Consider the following 22,543-nt stretch of genomic DNA (forward strand, 5'->3'; position numbering starts at 1 on the left):
ATCTGCAAACTTACTAACCCACCCATCTACATTTTTACCCAGACCATTTATATTCATCACAAACAGCAGATGTCTCAGTACAGATCCCTGCAGAACCCACTAACCATAGTCCTCCAGCTACAATAAATCCTTTCGACCATTACCCTTTGTCTTCTATGAGTAAGCCAATTCTGAGTCCAAATGGCAATTCACCATGGATTCCATGCATCTTAATCTAATGAATGAGCGTCCCATGAGGGACCTTGTCAAACACCTTACTAAAATCCATGTAGACAACATCCACAGTTCTACCTTCAGTAGTAACCATCACCTCATCAAAAAGCTCAATCAAATTAGTAAGACAGACTTTTCCTACAAAAGCCATAATGACTCTCCCTAATTAGGCTATGGTTTTCCAAATGATCATAAATCCTATCCCTAAGAATTCTCTCCAGTAACTTCCTAACCACTGATGTGAGACTAACCAGCCTATAGTTCTAGGGTTATCCCTGATTCTCTTCTTGAATAAGAGATTACCATTAGTTACTCACCAGTCCTCTGGGACCTTGCTTGTGGTTAGAGAGGACACAAAGATATTGGTCAGGGCTCAGCAATCTGTTGCCTCTCTCAATAACTTGGGGTATATTCCATCAGGACCTGATGTCTTATCTACTTTAATGCTCTTTAAAAAGAGACCCAACACTACCTCTTTTACTTTGAAATACCTATCATATTAATACTCAGCACAGATCTCTCTATTCTCCATGTCCTTCTCCTTGGTAAATATATGATGTAAAGAACTCATTGAGAACCTCATCCACATCCTTTGTATTCAAGAAAATGTTTCTCCCTTTATCCTTGAGTGGTCCTACTCTCTTCCTAGCTATCCTCTTGCTCCTGATGTATATGTAGCATATCTTGGAATTCTCTTTAATCCTATTTGACTTAAGACTTTTCATGGTCCCTCCTGGCTTTGAGTTCTTGTACGGCTTCTTTATAATCCTGAAAGCTCTGTTTGACTCTAACTTCCTAAACTTTGCATACTGTTCCTTTTTCTTCTGGTCTAAATTCATCACCTCTCTCAACATTCAAGGTTCTCTTACCTTTCCATCCTTGTCCTTCCTTCTGATTGGAACATACCTGTCCTGTTCCTCTGTGCAGCTGGTCTTTAAACAAGCTCCACGTGCTAGATGTGGACTTGACCAAAAACAAATATTCGTAATTTGCCCATCTCCAATTTATTGCTCTCCCACTAGTTCCATACTTTAGCTATAGCTATCTGAAAACTTAACAGTGTTTCCTAACTGTTCACACCCTGACAGGTCGGTCACCTGGCCAGGCTCACTACCCAACACCAGGTCCAGTACAGCCACCACTCTTGTTGAACTATTTACGTATTGATTTAGGATACCCTCCTGGATGCACCTAACAAATTCTGCCACATTTAAACTGCTTGCACTATGAAGGACCCAGTTGAAATGAGGGAAGCTGAAGTCCACCCCCATGATAACAACTCCACACCCTTCCTTAATCTGCCTGCATATTTGTTCCTAAATGTCCCAGGGGCTATTGGGGGTCTGTAGTGCAATCCCATCAGAGTGATTGCACCCTTCCTATTTTTAAGTACTACCCATACAGACTCAGTTGTTGAGCCATCCATTATGTCCCCTCAGAGTGCAGCTATGATATTATCCCTGATTAGTAGTGCAAACCCCTCCCTCTCTCTATTCTAAAACATCAAAACCCTGCGATATTAAGTGCACATTCCTGTCCCCCTCTCAACCAAGTCTCTGCAATGGCTACAACATTCTAGTGCCATGAACTGATCCAAGCTCATTCTCCTAGCATTAAAATACCTCCACTTCAAATTGCCCGTCCTATCTTGTCTACTATTTTGTTTTGCCTGTTTTTGCTGGCCCTGACATCTATCTTCCTCTCTATCCCTCCATATTTTGATCTGGCACTCTGGTTCCCATTCCCCTGCTAAAGTAGTTTAAACCTTCCCAAGTAGCACTAGTGATCCTCCCAGCCAGGATATTGGTTCCCCTCCAGTTTAGGTGCAATCCACCCCTCTTGTACAGATCGCCCTGCTGCTGGGTTGTGATAGGTCATTCTCCCCCCACCCCCCCAGCGAGGTATCCAAAGGGGTATACTTGTTGCTGAGTGGAATGACCACAGGGGAGCCATGCAGTGACTGTTTACTTTCCTTACTTCTGGTGGTCACCAATCTACTATGAAACCTGCACTTGACCAGCTCCGTAAAAGCTTCATCTATGAAGTTTTCAACCCCCTGCATGGCCCTGAGTACATCCAGCTTCAGTTCCATGACCCAGATGCCAAGACTAATTTGTTTTCTATCTACTAACTTAATAAAAAAAAGTGCCTATTTATAAAATTGAAGGAAGCTAAAAAGTAGGCTTAGAGCCTGGTTTTAAGTTTTGGTCTCCCCTGCCCCTCCTTTCTTGATCTAACCCTAGAACAAGCTTTCCTAAATAGTTGTTATGATACTCAGTTGTGAATGAATGGAAAGCTGCTGGATTTCTACATTGAAAGGACAAAAGAGCAAAAACACAAGTCAGAATTAAAATACGAAACTGTTTATTTAGCCTAGTTATGGAATTACCAAAGAATAATCTACTGCTGATATGGAAAATAGCTGAATTGATCCTCTACAGTTATTTGTGTATTTCCACAGTTCAAATTCCTTCATACACACATAGAGCCTGACCATAAATGGGTTCATAATTTCTGTCTTAACCACAAAGGCAAGGATTCAATTCACTACAAATATTTGAAGTTTCTCCAGCTGTCAGTTCTAAAAGTTCATCTTTTATCTGTGGCCTCTTTTAATAAACTAAGAAGAATTTGCTATCATCTTCCCTTTCATACCTACTCCTGATTTTCAGTGTTCAACTATAAACCTATAATTTCAGTTATTTAATAAAAAATTATCTTTCACATCAGTAGTAGATTATTCACTGGTAATTCCATAAATTTATTATTTGAGGAATATGAATGGAATGAAGCACTTCTACATAAAACAAAACAGAAACTGCTTTCTACATCTGTTGACAAGTGATGCATAACACCTGTGCATACCTAGGTTAGGTAAAGACTATTTTGTACAAAAGAAAGTAATCATCAGCCCTTTGCATTCTAATATACTGTCATTGACATTAGCATTGGCCTGAAAATTAGAATTCCTAAAGTACCATGGCTATGGGAGCAGGTCAACATCAGTGCAAACTGCATTGCTGCTGACCTACTCCTGTCACTATGGTACTTCAGGTATGATTTCCCTAAATCTTTTCACTATCTCAAAGCATAAACCAGAACCTTGTTGAAATGTTCCCTTGTCTGGTTGACTGCAGAGGACTTTGCTTTGATACAATTTGTTGAAGGAATCAACAAAAACTTTGATGTAGTTCCCAAGTGAAGATGTCTATTTCAACAGGGAAGATGGAAGAGAATGTTGAAGTAGAGACACTGCCCTGCTTGAACTTCAGTTTGAATTGGGGTTACCTGTGTGGTGAACCAGGTTAGAGTAACACCTTTACATAAACTGTGATTCTCAGCCTTTTTGAGAGTTGATTTCCAGTAAAATACCATTAACATAGAGCAATAATGTGCAGGAACAGCCTTTTGGCCAGCAATGTTGTGCTAAGCTAATTAAATTTGTAATCAAGCCCCCAACTAAACTAGTGCCTTTTGCCTACAGAATGTCAATATGCTTCCACTTCCTGCACATTCAGGTGCCTTTCTGAGGGCCTTTTGAATGCCTCAATTGTATTTCCCTTCACCATCACCTTGGCAGTGCATTCCAAGCACCCACCATTCACTGTATGTAAAATAAAAATAAGCCCCACTCATCTTTTTTGAAATTACCTTCTTGCACCTTAAATGCATGCCCTCTGTTCTTGAATAGTTCAACCATGTGGGGAAGACGATGCTGTATGTCTGCTCTGTCAGTGCCATAATCATATGAACTTGTTTCAGATCTCTCCTCAGCCTCTGCCATTCCAGAGAAAACAATGCATGTTTGTCCAGGCTCTCCTTATAGCAAATGCCCTCTAATCTAGGCAGCATATTGGTAACCCTTGTCTGCGCCCCCTCCAAAGCCTCCAGATGTGACCTAATTGGAGTTGTATAAAGGTGCAGCAGAACTTCTCAACACTTGAACTCAGTTCTTAATTAATAAAGGCAAGCATGCCATATGCTTCCATTACCACCCTGTCCAACCAATTTAGCCACTATTAGAGAGCTGTGGACTATTTGTTGGCTCCTTTACATCATATATTTGTTTAATTGCTGAGTAACTCACTATTTAATGGTAAATTTATTTTGTGCTTTCTATCTTCATTCATTGACTGTGGGTGGGCGTCATTCTTTTTTTTTATGTCCTTGAACTGATTGATTTGCCACAACATTTTAGAGGGGACTTAATTTGGAATTGCACATAGGTCAGATAAGGTAATAACTCAGATCTGTCCCCACAAGTCATCAGAAGCAATCTGACAATTTCATTACAAGCACCCTTTTTTTGTTAATTTTATGTTTAATTAATTGTCATTTAATTCAGAGTTTAAATTTACCTATCTGTTTTGGTGGGATATGAGCTTATCTTTAAAATAGTGGTTCACATGTCTCTGAAAATTGAGGCACATAATTACACAGTTGAGCACAGGACTGGGCAGAGTTATAAGAAATGACAAAAGTAATAAGTGTTTGTCCATGTCCTTGATTTTCTGTTGCAGACAGATTCTTCTGCTTCAGGAATAGAAGGCATTTACTTTGTTTAAATAAAAATCCATTGGATTGTGCTTTGTGAAGGCAGTGATATCTGAATGAATGTTGTACCAATTTTGCTAATATAATAGCTAGAATACAACACAAATTACAGATTCTAATTGGGTCAGGTAGAGCAGTTTGTGTCATAATTGAGCTCCTAACCAATGTGTTTAGATTTATTGTTGCTTTTATATGCAAGTTATGTTGGGAGAGGGGAAGGAGATTATTCAACCCTGGACAAACTGGACACATTTGTCTTTATCCATTCATCCAACAAAAATATTGCTGTTACATCTCCCTGAGTAAAAGTACTTTTCATTATTGAACATCATAGAGAAATATTGCATTTAAAGGTGAGGAGCTATTACAGTCGTACACAACTCTATCTTCTGCAGGAATCCAGAGATCAGCTGCACAAACACTAACTTACCAAAATCTCAGCTCACGATCGAGCTCAATAATTGGGCCATAAAGCCATCATGATGAAATTATTAATTGATTACATGGTATTGGTTGAACTTGGGCCTTTCTGGCATGGTTTAATGCTGTTGCAATCTGTGATTCTTCCTTCTGTACCTTTAAATGATTATACCAGGTGTTGCTTCTTCAACACCAATGTCATAAATAAGGAAGTATGTGGAATAGGAGAGCATGAGAACTGTTGAATACATCTGTATTTTGAATTGATGATAATGTTATATTTAGCTGCTATTTTTCCCTTGTGTAGAAGAATTGGGTGTACCATTCACCAGCCTGACTCAAGTTGAAACATCTTACCACCCTGTAGACTGCAGTGACCCATCTTTGAGCAGTGCAGTCATAATGGATGATCACTTAGTTTCAAATGTGATGAAGACAGAGGTCACAGTTAATGCTGAACTGCAAGCACCAATAAACAACTCACTGCAACAGGAGAACTTGGGACATGGCACTAAAGCTCCTATATTCACAGAACCATTGCCACCCTCTTCCAGAAATACTGGCTGTGCGATGGACACTATGGTACTTACCAGCAGCACCATGAGCACTGTTGCCCCAGTTTCACCTTTGGAACGTGCCCCCAAGAAAGATAAACTTGTAAATGAAGTAAGAGAAATCGCACAAGCCAAAGAACCCCAAGTAACAAAAGTACCTGTGGAGAAGAAAAAGAAAAAGAAAAAGCGTTCGCATCCAAAGGCATCTCAACCTGTAGGAGATGTTCCAGCTAAAGCTAAAGATGTACATAAAACTATTTCTGCTCAGCGGCTAGAAGAGCTGTCTGCTGGAGTGATACCGGAGCATAAAGAAATTGTCTTGAACACTGAGAGATCATTTAAAGAAGCAACAGGAATGAAGGAAAAAGCAAAACAGGTGGATAATGCATCAAGCCAAGACAATGCTTGGGCAACAGGAAGTGCAGGGGATAAAATGGCAACTGCTCCGGTGCAAAATATTAAAGCTGCTTCAGAGGGTCATAAAACAGCTATGGTAGGGAGCCAGAGAGGAGAATTAAGATTTTCAGAGAGCTCAGCACAGGTAGAATCAATTTCTGAAGTGGAATTGACTGAGCACCCTTTGGATTCCTGGAACAGGGAGGTGACCTCCCTTGAACCTGTCCAAGCAGGTGAGGTCGAAAAAGTAATAGAGCCACCTTTAGAAGAGTGGAGTGGTGAAAATGCTTCTTGCAAATCGCAGAAAGAGTCTAAGGAAAACAAGTTAGTAATGCCTTCTCTGGAACTTAGGGATATAGATAATGCTCCCTCTGAGTCAAAGGAAATGCCTGAAATTAAGGAGATAGGAGGATCTTATCTTGAACATGTGGATCCAAAAACTATTCACTCTGGATCAAAGCAGCCATCTAAAGTGGAAGAAATAGTAGAGACCCCTCTAGAAAATAGTAGGGAAATTACTGCTCCTGTGTCACAGGAATCCTCTAAAGTGGGAGAAGCACAGACCCTACTGAAACTTGGAGGTGAAGAAAATGATTCCCCTAAGATGCATCTGTCACCTGAGGTGATAGAAATGGCAGAGCCCCTAACTGAGAATCTAGGTAGAGAAATGTCTTCCCTTGAGTGGAAGGAAGTACCTGAGATAAGGGAGATGGCAAGCACTTGTGTAGAACATGTTGCTAGTCAAGATATTCCTACTCACTCAGAGCACCTGCCTGCAGAGGGGATGGTAGAGAACTCTCAACTTGTTAGTAAAAGAGTTGCTCCCCCTGAATCAGGGCAAACGTCTGAAATGAACAAGGAAGCAGAGATCCATCTAGATCATATGGGTAGAGAAATGGATAGTCTTGATTCTCAACAAATGCCTTTGGTAAAGGAGATAGCAGAGATGCTTATAGGTGACGTAGATATTCCTCTTGAATCAAATAAATTGCCCGAGGTGGAGGAGGTGATTGGGCATTCTTTGGAGCAAGTTGATAGACAAGCTATTCCCCAACACTCAGAGGAGACAGCAGGAGTGACAAAGTTAGCAGAAAGCCCTTTGACCTCTATGTACGTAGAGGCGGGTGTCCTTGAACCAGAGCAAGTATCAGAGTTGAAGGACATAGTAGAGAGTTCTCAACAACATCTGAGTGAAGAATTGGGCTCCCTTGAGTTAATGCAAACAAATGAGGTGAAGGAGATAGTGGAACCCTCTTTGACAAGAGAATCAGGTGACGTTGAATCACAGCATTCATCAGAGGTAATGGGCGTGATAGAGACCCCTCTTGAACATGCAAATACCGAAGTGACTCCCCTAGATTTACAGCACACTGCTGAAGAGACATGGGTAGTGGATGCTTCTTCAGAGCTTCGTGGTACTGAACTTACATCCACTGAATCACAACAGAACTCTGAGATAAAAAAGCATGAGAGTCCACCACATTGTTGGGATAGTGAATCTGCTTCCCCTGAATTGCAGCAAAGTTCTGAGATGAATGAGATGACAGAGAGTCCTCTAGAATGTCAAACTGAAGTCAAACTCTCTGAGTGCACTGACCAAGTTGCATCCCTATCACTGAAGCAGGAAGCATCAAAAGCACCAGATAATAATGAGGGGAAAAGTCCAAAGTCACCATTGAGAAAAGGAGGTGCAAAACTCCTCCAAAAGCAAGGGTTCATGAAAGGTATTTCACAGAAGGAGACCGGTGCAAAAGTGTCTCCTGAACAGCACAGGGCCTTGAAGAGCTCAATACAACCAAAAGTCACAAAGGTTTTAAACCAACGACGAGGAGATAATGTGCCAGTAGAACCAAAGGACTCTGGAGATGTTAATGCACAGTCTAACCAGGGGCATCTGGATGAAGGAACTCCTCAAGATGAAGGTGTGTTCCAAGAGCACTTTTCCCCTCTATCTTCCTCTTACCCCATTCCTCTCCCCAGCTTCAACTTACAATATCTTGTCATCGGAATTTCAACTGACTGTAATGGCACAGCATGATACCTTACATTGGTTTACTAAAGCACCCATTATTTTGCATGCTCTATTTTTCTTGAACTTGTAATTAATCCATTGCTTACTAACCGCAAGGATTATATTGGATGAAATTAGCAACCTGTGTTTAGTGGGTATCTTTACAGCATGGCACTTGAATGATTTAAAGGTGATTTTGAGAGCTGTTGCTTACTCTTTGATGCTAAGTTCACTTTTACAGATCTGAAGAATAAAAACGGTAAGTGTTTAACCATGTAACTGGATGTCATATGCTTGTATTTGAAAATTAGAATATGTTTCACTTTACCAAAAGCAAATTTATTCAGAAATATTCATTTGTGAACACTCCTGGCTTGTCTACAATAATAGTAAATTCTACTTAATGTATTTTCATAAATTACCAAAGTTGTACATATTAATACTGCATTACCTTGAACTTAGAAGCTACGGGGGGAGAAGACAATACAATTTAAGTCAAGACTTTAAAAAATAACATAGAAAATGTTTTGTAAAAGTTGTCTTATGAAAGTAGTGACAATCAGTTAGGAAGCATGATGAGGGGTTACTGAGGCTCTAAGTCAAGTGAGTGAAGTGTATTGTCATTTAACTACATGCATGTTTATATGGTATATAACCATGTAATGTATATAGAAATGAGACAATGTCTCTTCTAACCAGCTGTAAAGCACAGTAGTACAGGTACCACACAATAATTTATGAAGGTAAGGATAAAATCTGTAGATCAATCACACATATAACAAACTAAAGTAAAATTAAATATTGTAACATACGGAATAGATTAACCAGTGACACTTTGAATACAACGCGGCTGGGAGTTCAGAAGCCTAATGCCCTGGGGGAAGAAACTGTTTGGCATCCTGACTGTTCTTGTTTTTTTTGCATCTTAGTCTCCTGCCTGAAGGTAGAAAGTCAAAGAACTTGCTGGATGGATGGGTGGGATCCTTTATAATACTAGGGGCCCTGTGTATGCAGCACTCCTGGAAAATGTCCCTGATGGATGGTAGGGAGATCCTCAAGATCCTCTCAGCTGTTGTCACAGTTCTTTCTAGGAATTTATGGTCTGATGCTCAACTGATCCCATACCAGATGGAGATGTAACTTGTCAGGACGCTGTCACTGGTGCTCCTGTAAAACACAGTTAAGATGGGGGATGGAGGCCTTGCTTGCCTTAACCTTCTTAGGAAGTGGAGGTTCTGCTGTGCCGCCTTGTTCAGGGAGGTGATATTAAGAGACCAGATGAGGATATCTGTGATGTGGACTCCCAGGAAGTTGGTACTCTTAACTCTCTATGGAGGAGATGAAGAATGGTTTGTCTGCAGCGTCCTGAAATCCTCAATTATTTCCTTTGTCTTCTCCACATTCAAGCTTAGATTGACACATGTTTTGTATTCTCCATACAAAGTACTTGCTCTTTTATTCAAAATCAGTATAAAGTTTAGATTAGCTGTATCAGTTCGCTAATTTTTTCCTGTTTGTTATATGAAGTAGTCACTGAAGAGTTAGCAAAAATTGTCTTATCAATTTAACTATGTCACTCTTTGGTGGGAAAGATAAGAAGTTCATTCTTTTTAATGTTGAGATTCTTTTTTAGCAAATCGGATGAAATGTTTGAATCAGGCAAAGATACAGGATCAAGAGGGCAGAAAGGGTATGGGTTTGATTTTAGAATGGTCATGGTCATGAGTATGACAATTTGAAAATAGCCTGGTGCACTTCATCTAATTCATATCACATCATTGGGACAAATCAAGAAGTTGTCTTACAATATTGACAGCATATATATGTCAATCATTGTTGATAAGTGAAAAGTAAAATAGTTAAATTTGTACGGATTAAAGCAACTTTGGTTATTTGTTTTTAAAAATACTTGAAGTTTTGATATTCATCAAGCTATAGCAATCTTTCAGTATTTAAAAACAATCTGTGAGGATATCTATTGTTAAATACTTCTGGCATCGGCCTAAAACTTGCCAAGCTCTTGGTAGATTCAGTCACGTTCACCTCTTCAGGATAAGATGTATTTCTGTGCAATGTAAGCTGAATTTGATTCTCCAGATTAACAATGAGTCATGATTTTTGCATTGGGAGATGTTATTTGTTATATCCATTTTAGTATGCTAGGTTGAGATTTAATATTTATTTATTTTATTATTAGTTAGTGATACAGTGCTAAGTAGGCCCTTCTGGCCCTTCAAGCTATGCCGCGCAATCCCCAGCAAAGCTGATTAATCCTAACCTAATCACGGGACAATTTACAATGACTAATTAATCTACCCAATAGGTCTTTGGACTGTGGGAGGAAACCAGAGCACCTAGGAAAATCCCTGGATTCCACAGGGAGGACGTAGAGACTCCTTACAGAATGGTGCTGGAATTGAACTCCAAACTCCGGAACGCCCTGAGCCATAATAGCATTGCGCTAACTGCTCTGCTACCATGGCTCCCAATAGATCTTGCAGATGAGATATTTTCTGCATATTTCTAATTTTCCCTGTGTCATTTTAAAGGGTCTGCATTTGAGATTAAACTTGTATATATAGATACTGTGTTTGTTGCCTGAATAATACTGGGGGAATAGGCTGCATGGCTTTTTCTTGCTTTTGTCTCTCTCTTGCCTTGAAATTTAGCAAAGTAAAGGCTGAGGCCTGTTCTTTTGATCGTCACAAAGTCTACCGCTCATTTGTTGATGAGCTTTTTTGAAAAAGTGTGTGGTTTAGCATAGATGCATTGGAATATAAGATTGTATCCTAAAAGTAATGGGCTTCCTGTTATTTTGAAATTCGATTTTTCTTTTTTTGATTCTGCTCTTTACTGTAGGTTGCTGGGCTTTCTCCGTTGAAAGGTAGAGGTTCATGAACCAGCAAATTTAAACTTGCATGTATTTGGAGACCTCTGAAAATATTGATATCTCTGAGGTACTCCTTGTACTTAAGAACTTCAAAATAATGCTAAGCATTATTCCAGTACCAATTTTTAAAAAAAAACCATCCATGTATTTCTGCTCCCCTGCTCTTTCTAATGAACCCGGCAAATTCTTCCTACTTATTTACAGTATGTACTTACTTTCCTACAGAAAGTATCACTGAACTTCTGTTCCCCTTAAAAGGTAGGTAATTCCAGATCATAATAATTTTTGTTATGGAAAAAAAATCTCTTCATACTTTCATCCATTCCCTGTGGCCAATTCTTTTGACAATTATCTTACATTTATGTCCTCTTGCTAAGTGGTCTTAAGTAAAAGGGCATATATTTCACCTTGTTATTCCCTTGGAACTCTGAATTTTAGACTTTATTTGGAATAACTGGAATGCAGTGCTGATTTACCTGAATGATACTCAATGTGGAGAAACAAGAGAAGCTGAAATTATTCTGTTAAGAATAAATCTCAGCTCCTTTTCTGTTAATTTCACCAGTTAATGCCCTTCTGAAATTTGTTTTTTTAATTGTTAACATTTCCAAATTTGTAAACTTGCATAATTAACCCATGGTGATCTTTGCTCTAAATCCCCTCTACCTATACAATTAATGTTTTCTTGCTGACATCCACCAGTGGTCTTACATATCCTACAAGTTTCTCCTTTATTATTAAGAATTGTAATTATTAACATCCAAAATCCAGCTTGAGTTTTACAAAGAAAATGCTGGAAGAATAAGAAGTTCTAAGTTATTAAATACATAAAAAAATTAAAGGAAATAGACTGTATGATTCACACAAGTAGTTTTCAGTAGGTGGGCAGGTAGAAATATGATAGTCTTAGAAGCCAAGTTTTAGCAGTTACTTGAGATACATAAAAACATAGAAAACCTACAACACAATACATGCCCTTTGGCCCACAAAGCTGTGCCGAACATGTCCCTACCTTAGAACTACCTAGACTTTACCCATAGCCCTCTATTTTTCTAAACTCCACATAGCCATCCAGGAGTTTCTTAAAAGACCCTATCGTTTCTGCCTCCACTACCACCACTGGCAGCCCATTCCACGCACTCACCACTCTCTGCATTTAAAAAAAACTTACCCCCTGACATCTCCTCTGTACCTACTTCCAAGCACCTTAAAACTATGCCCTCTCGTGCTAGCCATCTCAGCCCTAGGAAAAAGCCTCTGACTATCCACACAATCAATGCCTCTCTTTATCTTATACACCTCTATCAGGTCACCGCTCATCCTCTGTCGCTGCAAGGAGAAAAGGCCGAGTTCACTCAACCTATTATGATAAGGCATGCTCCCCAATCCAGGCAACATCCTTGTAAATCTCCTCTGCACCCTTTCTATGGCTTCCACGTACTTCCTGTAGTGAGGCGACCAGAATTGAGCACGGTACTTCAAGTGGGGTCTGATGAGTGTCCTATATAGCTGCAAAATTACCACTTGGCTCTTAAACTCAATCCCACGATTGATGAAGGCCAATGCACCATATGCCTTCTTAACCAGAGTCAACCTGTGTAGCAGCTTTGAGCATCCTATGGACTTGGACCCCAAGATCCCTCTGATCCTCCACACTGCCAAGAGTCTTACCATTAATGCTATGTTCTGCCATCATATTTGGCCTACCAAAATGAACCACCTCACACTTACCTGGGTTGAACTCTATCTGCCACTTCTCAGCCCAGTTTTGCATCCTATCAATTTCCCATTGTAACTTCTGACAGCCCTTCACACTATGCACAACACCCCCAACCTTTGTGTCATCAGCAAATTAACTAACCCATCCCTCCACTACCTCATCTAGATCACTTATAAAAATCGTAAAGAGTGGAGGTCCCAGAACAGATCCCCTGAGGCATACCACTGGTCACCGGCCTCCATGCAGAATATGACCCATCTACAACCATGACCTGTCTATAACTGGTTGTAGATGGCTGTAGAGATACAAGGAGTTGATTTGTTGAAAGTTGATTTCTTTTGCATAATTATATACTTATTTTGTTTCCTGCAAAGTCAAGTAACATAGAATCTTTTTTCTTCTCTCAGAGTGATTTATGGCATTTTTTGTCATGCACAATGTTCTAAATGTTAGGTGGCCCTGTTTACAGTTCAAGTAAGCAGATGGATGGATCACTGTGTTTGCTGATCATGGACAGCCTTTCATTGCTTGTGTGTAATTTTGCAGACAGAATTTTGCATGTGTTTTATATTTTGACATAAATAAACTATTTTCACTTACTACCAAAGCTGAATTCTGAAATACAGAGAGCAGGTTATGGAATAAAGTTATTATTTTAAAAAAATGAGTATTATTACTTTTCATAATTTTATATAATTTTGCTAATACCCGAACATTTTGGTCTGCTTTTGTACTGAAATATTAAGAGAAGTTGACTAGTAATTAAGGCACAACATAATAAATTTATCTGACAATAAATTAAGTAGGGCTCACACATATACACTGCCAGAATAATGAAGGTATGGTAAATGCCTCCTGCACCTAATCAAGTGCCAACTGAATGTACTATATGATTGTGGTTTGTTGGTACAGGCCATCCACTTCATGGTTCAAACATGTTGTACATTCTCAGAGGCTCTTCAGCACACCATTGTTGTAACATGATTTACTATTGCCTTCCTGTCACCTTGAAACAGTCTAGGCATTCTCCTCTGACCTCTCTCATTAACAAAGCATTTTTGCTCACAAAAGTGCTGCTCACTAGATGTTCTATTTTGTTTCTCACACCATTCTGTGTAAACTCTGGAGACTGTTGTGTGTGAAAATCCCAAGAGATCAGCAGTTTCTGAGATATTCAAAAAACCCTGTCTGGGACCAACTATCATTCCATGGCCAAAGTAACTTAGATCAAATTTCTTCCTCATTCTAATGTTCAGACTGAACCTGTTGAGCATGATTGTATGCACTAGGTTATTAGTGCATGATTGGCTGGTTAGATATTTGCATTAGCGAGCAGGTGTACCTAATAAAGTGGTCACTGAGTGTTTTTACAGACAGGATAGAATAGCAATTGAAATGACAATAGTCCCATGCACCTAGGCAGTTGAGGTTGTTGGTTTGGCAGCTGTGGTTGAAACCTTGGCATGTTGCATTTATGCCCATGGTGAAGGAAGTGAATATTTTGGATGCAGAACATGGTGCTTGATAAACAACCTTATTTGTTAAGGATGGGTTGAGGATGTGTGGATCAACTTTTTTTGGTTGTAAAAGAATGAATGAAATATTTAATTTACTTGATGTTTAAAAGGAATTGTCAGGAAGGTTGTTGCTAACTTGACAGCCTCTAGTGAAGGTACTTAATTATGGGGGCTGTGTCTCTCTCGAAGTACAGAGCTATGTTGCACTGAGGCAAATGAATACCATCACTATGGCAACATCTCATCACACAAGTGAGTGAATTCAGATTTTTTTTTAAGAAAAAGCATTTGAAGTAGATGAGTAATGGTTTGGGGCTTTGTCTGATAAAAGTAACAGTTCTGTATATCAACTAAAATTACAGCCCTTCAGCATATTGTTTGAGGGAAGAAGATACAGTTTGTATATGAATTAATTCAACTTGTCATATTTGCCTCTCTAGAACTTATGGAATTGCAATTTGGATATTTATTACAAATTTCCAATAATACAGAAAATTGCTTGACCTATCTTATTTATAGAATTAAAAAGTAAAATCCATCATTTTAGCTGAGCTTTAGGTTCTTCTTGTTATAGTGGACACACATTAGGTCTAAGTTTGTTCATTTTGTAGATCAATGAGAGAAAGATGGTCTGTGTTCCTTTTCTATTTTTGTTCATTTTTAAGAACAAACCAATTTAAAATATGGAAAGTCAGCTGGACTTAATGAACTGGATCTAGCCAGTTCTGCCCCATGGTCAGTACCTGTCTACATTCATTCAATCCAGATGTGGTGGGCCAATCTTGCAGCAAGCCATGCTGCATGGTCTCAATAGAATCAAGTAGATCTTGGATGGTGGTGCAATGGCGAGGTTACTAGACTAGAAACCCAGCGGTCTCAATTAACCAGCGACCCAATTTCAAATTGAACATGGCCGTTGAATTTAATTCCAATCTAGAATTTACAAACACTTCTAGTCTGTGTAAAGACCACAGATAACCTGATTATCATTAAAAGTCCACCTGATTCATGAGCGTCCTCCTCCAGAGAGGAAATTTGCCATCTCTATCAGGTTTGGCCTGCATATGATTCTAGATCTTTAGAAATCTACTTGACTCTGAAATGGTCAGGCAAGCTATTCTGTTCAGAGTCTGTTAGGTATGGACCTTGAATCTTCAAAGATTCTTGAAATACGTGCATTCTTTCCCCATCTTGAAATGAATAAATAAGTGCTGGTCTGAATCGTGTTTATTATCACTCATAATATTGTTTTATAGCAACAGTACAGTGCAGAAACATAAATACACTATAAATTACAAAATAAATAGTACAGTAAAAAACAGCGGCAAGATAGTGTTGATGGGTTCATGGACTATTGAGAAATTTGCGGGCAATGGGGAAGAAGCTGTTCCTAAATAGTTCACTATGGGTCTTCAGGCTTCTATGCCACCTCCCTGATGGTAGTAATGAGAAGAAGGCATGTCTCAGACAGTGACGGTCCTTAGTTGATGGATGATGTCATTTTGCGGCATTGTCTCTTGAAGGTGTCCTCAATGGTGGGAAGGATTGTGCTCGTGGTGGAGTTGGCTGAATATACAACCCTCTGCAGCTTCTTTTGATCCTGTGCATTGGAGCCTCTACACCTGGCAGATGTGATGCAACCAGTTGGGATCTCTCCATGGTACATCTATAGGAATTTGCAAGAGTGGTGACATACTAATTCTCAACAACAAAGTAGAGCAGCTGGCATGTGTATTGGATCCAGGATAGAACCTCTGAGTTATTAATGCATAGGAACTTGAAGCTGCTCACCCTTTCCATTACTAACCTCTCATAAAGGACTGGTATGTCTTCTCCCCACTTTCCCTTCCTGAAGTCCACAGTCAATTCTTTGGTCTTGTAGATGTTGACTGCGAGGTTGTTGTTACAACACCACTCAACCAGCCAGATTTTCTCACTGCTTATTGCCTCCTCATCGCAAGCTGAGATTTTACTGGAAATAATGGTGTCATCTGTGAATTTATAGAATGCATTTGAGCTATGCTTACCCACACAGTCACAAGTGTAGAGAGAGTAGAGCAGTATTTTTTTACTGATGTGCCCATATATCCTGTCATTCATACTATCACTCCTCTGTCCAACAGCATTGTAATATAAGATTGCTGGTGACATGTTAACTCATGTCTTTTCACCCCCAATTGATTCAGTATAAATTATCAGTGAAGTTTCTACATTTTGTCATCTCATTGCATTAGTTTTTACTTTGTTATCCAAAAAGTTCGAAGATCCTTTAAGGGCTAGTCAGAAAGCCAGGTGCCCAGCTGTTGTGCGAGAGCAGACCAATAAAATTTAATTGAAGGAAAAGCTTTTCAGAGGATTTAAAATATAGGAGAAGAACAGAGATGGAGTTGAGTTCAAGGAGTATCAGTGGATTTTTGACCAGTGATGGAGCAAAGAGAGAGTGGCATGTGCAGAAAAGCTGATTTTGACAGTTAAAGAAAGCAGATTTAGGATTTCGAGAAGTGATTTGAAGACAAGTGGAGTGGGAAAGAGAGGAAATAGTGGCCACATTATTAGGTATATCTACATTAAAGAGGTGCAAAGATATCTAATGAGGCAATCATGTGGCAGCAACTCAGTGCATAAAAGCATATAGGTGTGGTCAATAAGATCATTTGTTGTTCAGATCAAAGATCTGAATGTGGAAGAAATGTGACTTTGACCATGGAATGATTAGTGCTAGACTGGATGGCTTGAGTATTTCAAACTGCAGATCTCCTGGGATTTTCACACACACCAGTCTCTAGAGTTTATAGAGAATGATGCGAAAAACAAAAATAATATCCAGTAAGTGGCAGTTCCATGGGCAAAAATGCCTTGTAAATGAGAGATGTCAGAGGAGAATGGCCATACAGGTTTAACCTGACGGGAAAGTGGCAGTAACTCAAATAATGACACGTTGCATTAGTGGTGTGCAGAAGAGCATCTCTGAACACACAACGTGTTGCACCTTGAAGTGGATAGGGTATAACAGCAGAAGACCACAGTGGGTTCAGCTCCTTTATCTAAAAAGTGGCCACTGAGTGTATAATCTTAATGTGTTTAGCAGAAGCTGAGCATGTGTATAGCTCAGCATTGTAGGAAATCACACAGTTAATAAACATTTTATGGGACCTGTCCATAGTCAAAGTCTGCCTCCACCCTGTTGTCTAGTTAAAGCAAGTTGATCTTGTTTGCTACCACATCCTCAAGGCAGACATAGCAATCTTAGTGGTGGTTAGGATTCTGGTGATATAATGCCAAGTTTGCACAACTGGAATGTCCCAGAAAGATACTGATAGCAAATTTGAGAGCAGAACTTTGGCTTTTGACAAAGCTGCTTGAAATTTTAATAGTTTTTAAAATATCTCTAGTGTTCAAAAACAAATAAAAATTGAAGTATATAATTGAAAAAAATGAAAAGTTCTCAAGAAGTCATTTAAATTTCCCTTTGTAAGTCTAGAATCCCCATTGAAATAAGAAGTGCTCTGTTTGTGTGTCAGGTTTAATTTGGCAAAAGGCTTGAAGGTGACATTCCAAAAAAACTGAGCTCTTCTGACCTCCATATGAAGTCTAGCAATGGGATGGGATGAAATGTAATGAAGATGCAATACCATCTGTCAGATGTTAAGGTTTGGATTTTGTATTTAGTTGTGCAGGAGCGCTACTGAAATTTCAACTACTCAAAGTTGTTAATTCTATTCGGAACCATTGAAATCTAATCTAGCAATTTTCACTCCGTACGTTCATGATATAAGATCTCAGTTGAGGGTGTACTGTACTGTTCTTCAGATAAGATGTTAAACTGAGATTCTTTTCAGATAGTTACCAATGCAAAATTACAATTTAAAAATGAGAAATATATTTTGCTAATTTGGAAATTATTCTGTGCTGGGTAATTATGGATGAGACAAACTCCGTGTTCTTTTTTAACAGCTATTTTGAGAGATTCATATTCTTTCCTCCTGATGCATTGTAAAATACAATTGTTTTGCTTAAGTTATCCAAGGAGTAGTCTGTTCTACATGTTGATCTTATTTTCTATTATCAATACAGTCTTAATAATTGGACCTCTGCTCCTTAGTTCTATTCCTGCAGTGTAATTTGAATTGAAATACTTAATTGTTTTTCTGCATCTATTGCTACTTTGTTTCTCTTACCAAGTGTGCTTTCCTTTCTTCTACACTAAAATGTCGAAGCTTTTCTAGCCATTCTTCATAGCTTAAAAGACTATTCCTGTCTTACTCTGGAGCATCCCATGAGGTTGCCACTGAGGAATTGCTGTACAGTAGGAGACCAAAGTGAAATAAACTTGTAGGGTAGAGACCCTTAGGAATTCTACAGCCTTGGGAATTGTGGAGGCTAAGCCATTGTTTCTTTCAAATTGGCAGATTTCTGGATATTTTCGAAATCAAGGGATATGACGATGTTGCTGGAAAATGACATGACTATCTGTCTTTGATCTTAATGAATTGCAGAAGTCTTGAAGGGCCAGATGTCCTGGTTTTGCTCCTTTCCTTTGCTTTCTTATACATTGGTATTCTCATTAATATTTTCAGAAATTGATATATCAAGTAAATTATCATGATTTTTTTCTTCAACTTTTAATTGCTTCTAAATACCTTTGAATGCTAGAGGCATTTGAAAATGATCAGAATGTCAGAAGCTAATGCTTTGCCCTCAGCTTTGCAATCAGCATTTTTCTGGGGCATTCCTGTGGCTGGGACTCAGCAGCATCACCAGAGGTCTAACCACCACCAAGAACTTGCTGCCTGACTTCATGGTGTGGAAAGCCAGTAAGATCGGTTCTCTTTAGCCTGAGCAGATGGGTGAAGACTTACCTTGACCATCAGACAGCTTATGTTCTCCAATAGATTTATATTTTTATTGAGATTGCTGGTATATTTTGAACAAGCAAGCAAACTCTGTATTAATGGCAGAATTTCTCCTTAACTTACATACGTAAAGTACGAGGGGTGAGTGAAAGTTTTACTTTGTTAGATAGATTTAAAGAGCTAGACACCAGAATAAAAGGAGTGACAAAATGACAATGTGATCCATGACAATGACATAGGTGTCTCTGACTTTACTTCGGACCACTTAATTGCAGGATGGAACTAAAATTTGGAGATATAAAAGCAGCGTTGCAAAATAAAGAGTGAGCGTAAATCAAAATGGACATGGAATGTGGAGCTACATAGTGATCTCATTCACTGGAGTCATTATTTTAATAATACAAAAATATACTGGAATGGTTAATTGCTTTCCTTGCCATGGACTCCATGTTACTTAATTTGCTAGATTGATGAATTCTTCCTATTGTGGTTGGTGAAATGAATTATAAGATCTTGATTGAATAGCTCAAAGTTGTAGATTAAATCAGATGAGAGGTTTGGTTTAAAAGCAAATCTTTATATCTTCAAGTGGTTCTTTGGTGTTGCTGCAAGCATTAACAAATAAATTGGTGCTGATATTCTTTCTTTATCCAAGGTAATGTTCAACTTAGCTGAATTGTCTGGTACAATATATCAAGGTTCATACTATGTGATACAAACACTGCTTCCTCTTTCAAAAAGTAAATCATGTGAATTTAAGTAATTTGCTTTAAATGTGAATTCATAATGAACTGAATTTATAACATGAAGTTATAAATGAGTTTATTTAAACTCTTTATTAAGTTCAAGTTTATTTTATATGTATACTGCCAAACGATGCACCATTCCCCTGGTACATAACACAGTATACATAACTCACACACAATGCATAAAGTAATGTTACCACAAATAGATTAACAAATAATAAGGTGCTTGTCTGACACAACTGGTGCTTCATAGCTGATCAGACCTGGATGGTAGCAGGTTGTCTCATGGCCTGTGGGAAGAAGCTGTTTTCCATCTTAACAATCCTTGTCCTAATGCTACGGTACCTGCTGTTTGAAGATGGAATTCAGAGTGATTGTTGGACAGATGGGAGGGATCATTCACAATGCTAAGTGCCCTGTGTATGTAGCACTCCTGGTAAATATCTTGGATGTGAGACCCCAATGATCCTCTCAGCAGTCCTCTCAAACCTTCGTAGGATCTTGTGGTCAGATGCCTTGCAATTCCCATACCTGATGGTGATGCAGTTGGTTAGAGAGGTGGGGGGAAGGAGGCTCACTTGTGTCATTCTCTTCAGGAGGTGGAGGCACTGCTCTTGACTAAAGAGGTGGTATTGAAGGATCAGGTGAGATTGCCCATTATGTGCACTCCCAGAAACTTGGTGCTCCTAACTCTCCACGAAGGAGCGGTTTATGTGCAGTGAGAAGTAGTCAGTATGCATCTTTCTAAAGTCCACAATCTTCTTTAGACTTGTCCACATTGAGACTCAAGTTGTTGTACTTGCACCATTCTGCCAATTACTCTACCTCCTCTCTGTAAAAATTCAAATTTTGAAGTAATATAATTACAAATGAGAAAATCTGCAGATGCTGGAAATCCGAGCAACTCACACAAAACGCTGGAGGATCTCTGCAGGCCAGGCAGCATCTATGAAAAAAAGTACAGTCAATGTTTCGGGCTGAAACCCTTCGCTAGGACTGGAGAAAAAAAGCTGAGGAGTAGGTTTAAAAGGTGGGGGAGTGGAGAAAGAAACAGAAGGTGATAGGTGAAACCTGAAGGGGGAGGGATGAAGTAAAGAGCTGGGAAGCTGATTGGTGAAAGAGACAGAAGGCAATGGAAGAAAGAAAAGAGGGGAGGAACACCAAAGGGAGATGATGTGGGGGGCAAGGAGATAAGGTAAAGAGAATAAGAAATGATGAAGGGGGGAGGGGAATTACCGGAAGTTTGAGAAATCAGTGATCATGCCATCAGTCTGGAGGCTACCCGAATGGAATACAAGGTGTTGTTCCTCCAACCTAAGTGTGGCTTCATCACGACATTGGAGGAGACCGTGGATGGATATATCGGAATGGGAAGTGGGATTAAAATGGATGGCCACTGGGAGATCCTGCTTTTTCTATCGGGTGGAGTGTAGGTGCTTGGCAAAGTGGTCTCCCAATCTACTTCGGTTCTCACCGATATACAGGAGGGCACACCAGGAGCACGGGATGCAGTACGTGACCTCAACAGTTGACTCACTGGTGAAGTGTCGCCTCACCTGGAAGGACTGTTTAGGGCCCTGAGGGAGGTGTAGGGGCAGGTGTAATACTTGTTCTGCTTGCAAGGATAAGTGCCGCGAGGAAGATCAGTGGGGAGGGATGAATAGACAAGGGAGTCATGTAGGGAATGATCCCTGCATAAAGCAGAAAGTGGGGTGAGGGGGGGAGGGAAAATGTGCTTGGTGATGGGATCCCGTTGGAGATCATTGGAGACTTTAAAGTAAATTTATTATGGAAGTACAGTATATGCCACCATGAGATTCATTTTCTTGTGGACATTCACAGTAAATACAAACAAACAGAATAGAATCAATGAAAAAAACTCACACAAGACAGACACACAACCAATGTTCAGAAGACAACAAACTGTGCAAATACAAGCATTAAAATTAAACAAACAGATAAATAAACAAGAAACAAATATTGAGAATATGAAATGGAGTTGAAAGTGAGCCCATAGGTTAAAGTCACAGAAATGTGCAGCTATCGAGCCTATTCTAAACCATTTAAAATGCCTACTCCTATCAAACTGCACCCAGGCCATAGACCTCCTTACCTCTACCATCCATGTACCTATCCAAACTTCTCTTAAACATTGAAATTGAGCACCACTTATGCTAGCAGCTCGTTCCAAACTCTCATGACCCTCTGAGTGAAGAACCCTCAGGTTTCCCTTAAACTTTTCACCTTTCACCCTTAACCCACGACCTCTGGTTGTAGTCCCACCCAATCTCTGGAAAAAGCCTGTTTTATATACCCTGTTTATATTCCTCATAATTTTGTATACCTCTATCAAATCTCTCTGCAGTTGTTTGTATTCCAAGGATAAATTCTTAACCTATTTAATTTTTCTTTGTAACTCAGGTCTTCTAGTTCTGGCAACATCCTGTAATAAAAAAAAAGCCACTGTGAATAAATCTTGTAAAACAATTAAGCATGAAAACTTCCAAGGAGGATGAATACTTTTTATAGGCATTGTATGTATGTTTCATAAGGATTGGAGTAAGCAGATGAGCTCATGTGAGAAAGATAGCTTATGATGTTTGAAAAGGAGAAATACATCTAAATTTAGGGGTCACTGACTTCTGTATCAAAGGACAATTGAGAAATTT

At 39.2% G+C, this 22,543-nt stretch overlaps 1 protein-coding gene across 9 annotated transcripts in view; it reads left to right on the forward strand.

Moving 5' to 3' along the window:
• LOC140729553 (uncharacterized) overlaps positions 1-22,543 on the forward strand; it is a 281,549-nt gene that overhangs the window by 192,295 nt on the left and 66,711 nt on the right. For all 9 annotated transcript variants that reach the window (XM_073049421.1, XM_073049432.1, XM_073049452.1 and 6 more), the window contains one exon: positions 5,495-8,059. In XM_073049421.1, the coding sequence (XP_072905522.1) occupies positions 5,495-8,059 (2,565 nt within the window). The remainder of the gene's footprint in view (positions 1-5,494; positions 8,060-22,543) is intronic.

Source organism: Hemitrygon akajei, chromosome 1 (genome assembly GCF_048418815.1).
Source record: "Hemitrygon akajei chromosome 1, sHemAka1.3, whole genome shotgun sequence".
Classification (NCBI taxonomy): domain Eukaryota; kingdom Metazoa; phylum Chordata; class Chondrichthyes; order Myliobatiformes; family Dasyatidae; genus Hemitrygon; species Hemitrygon akajei.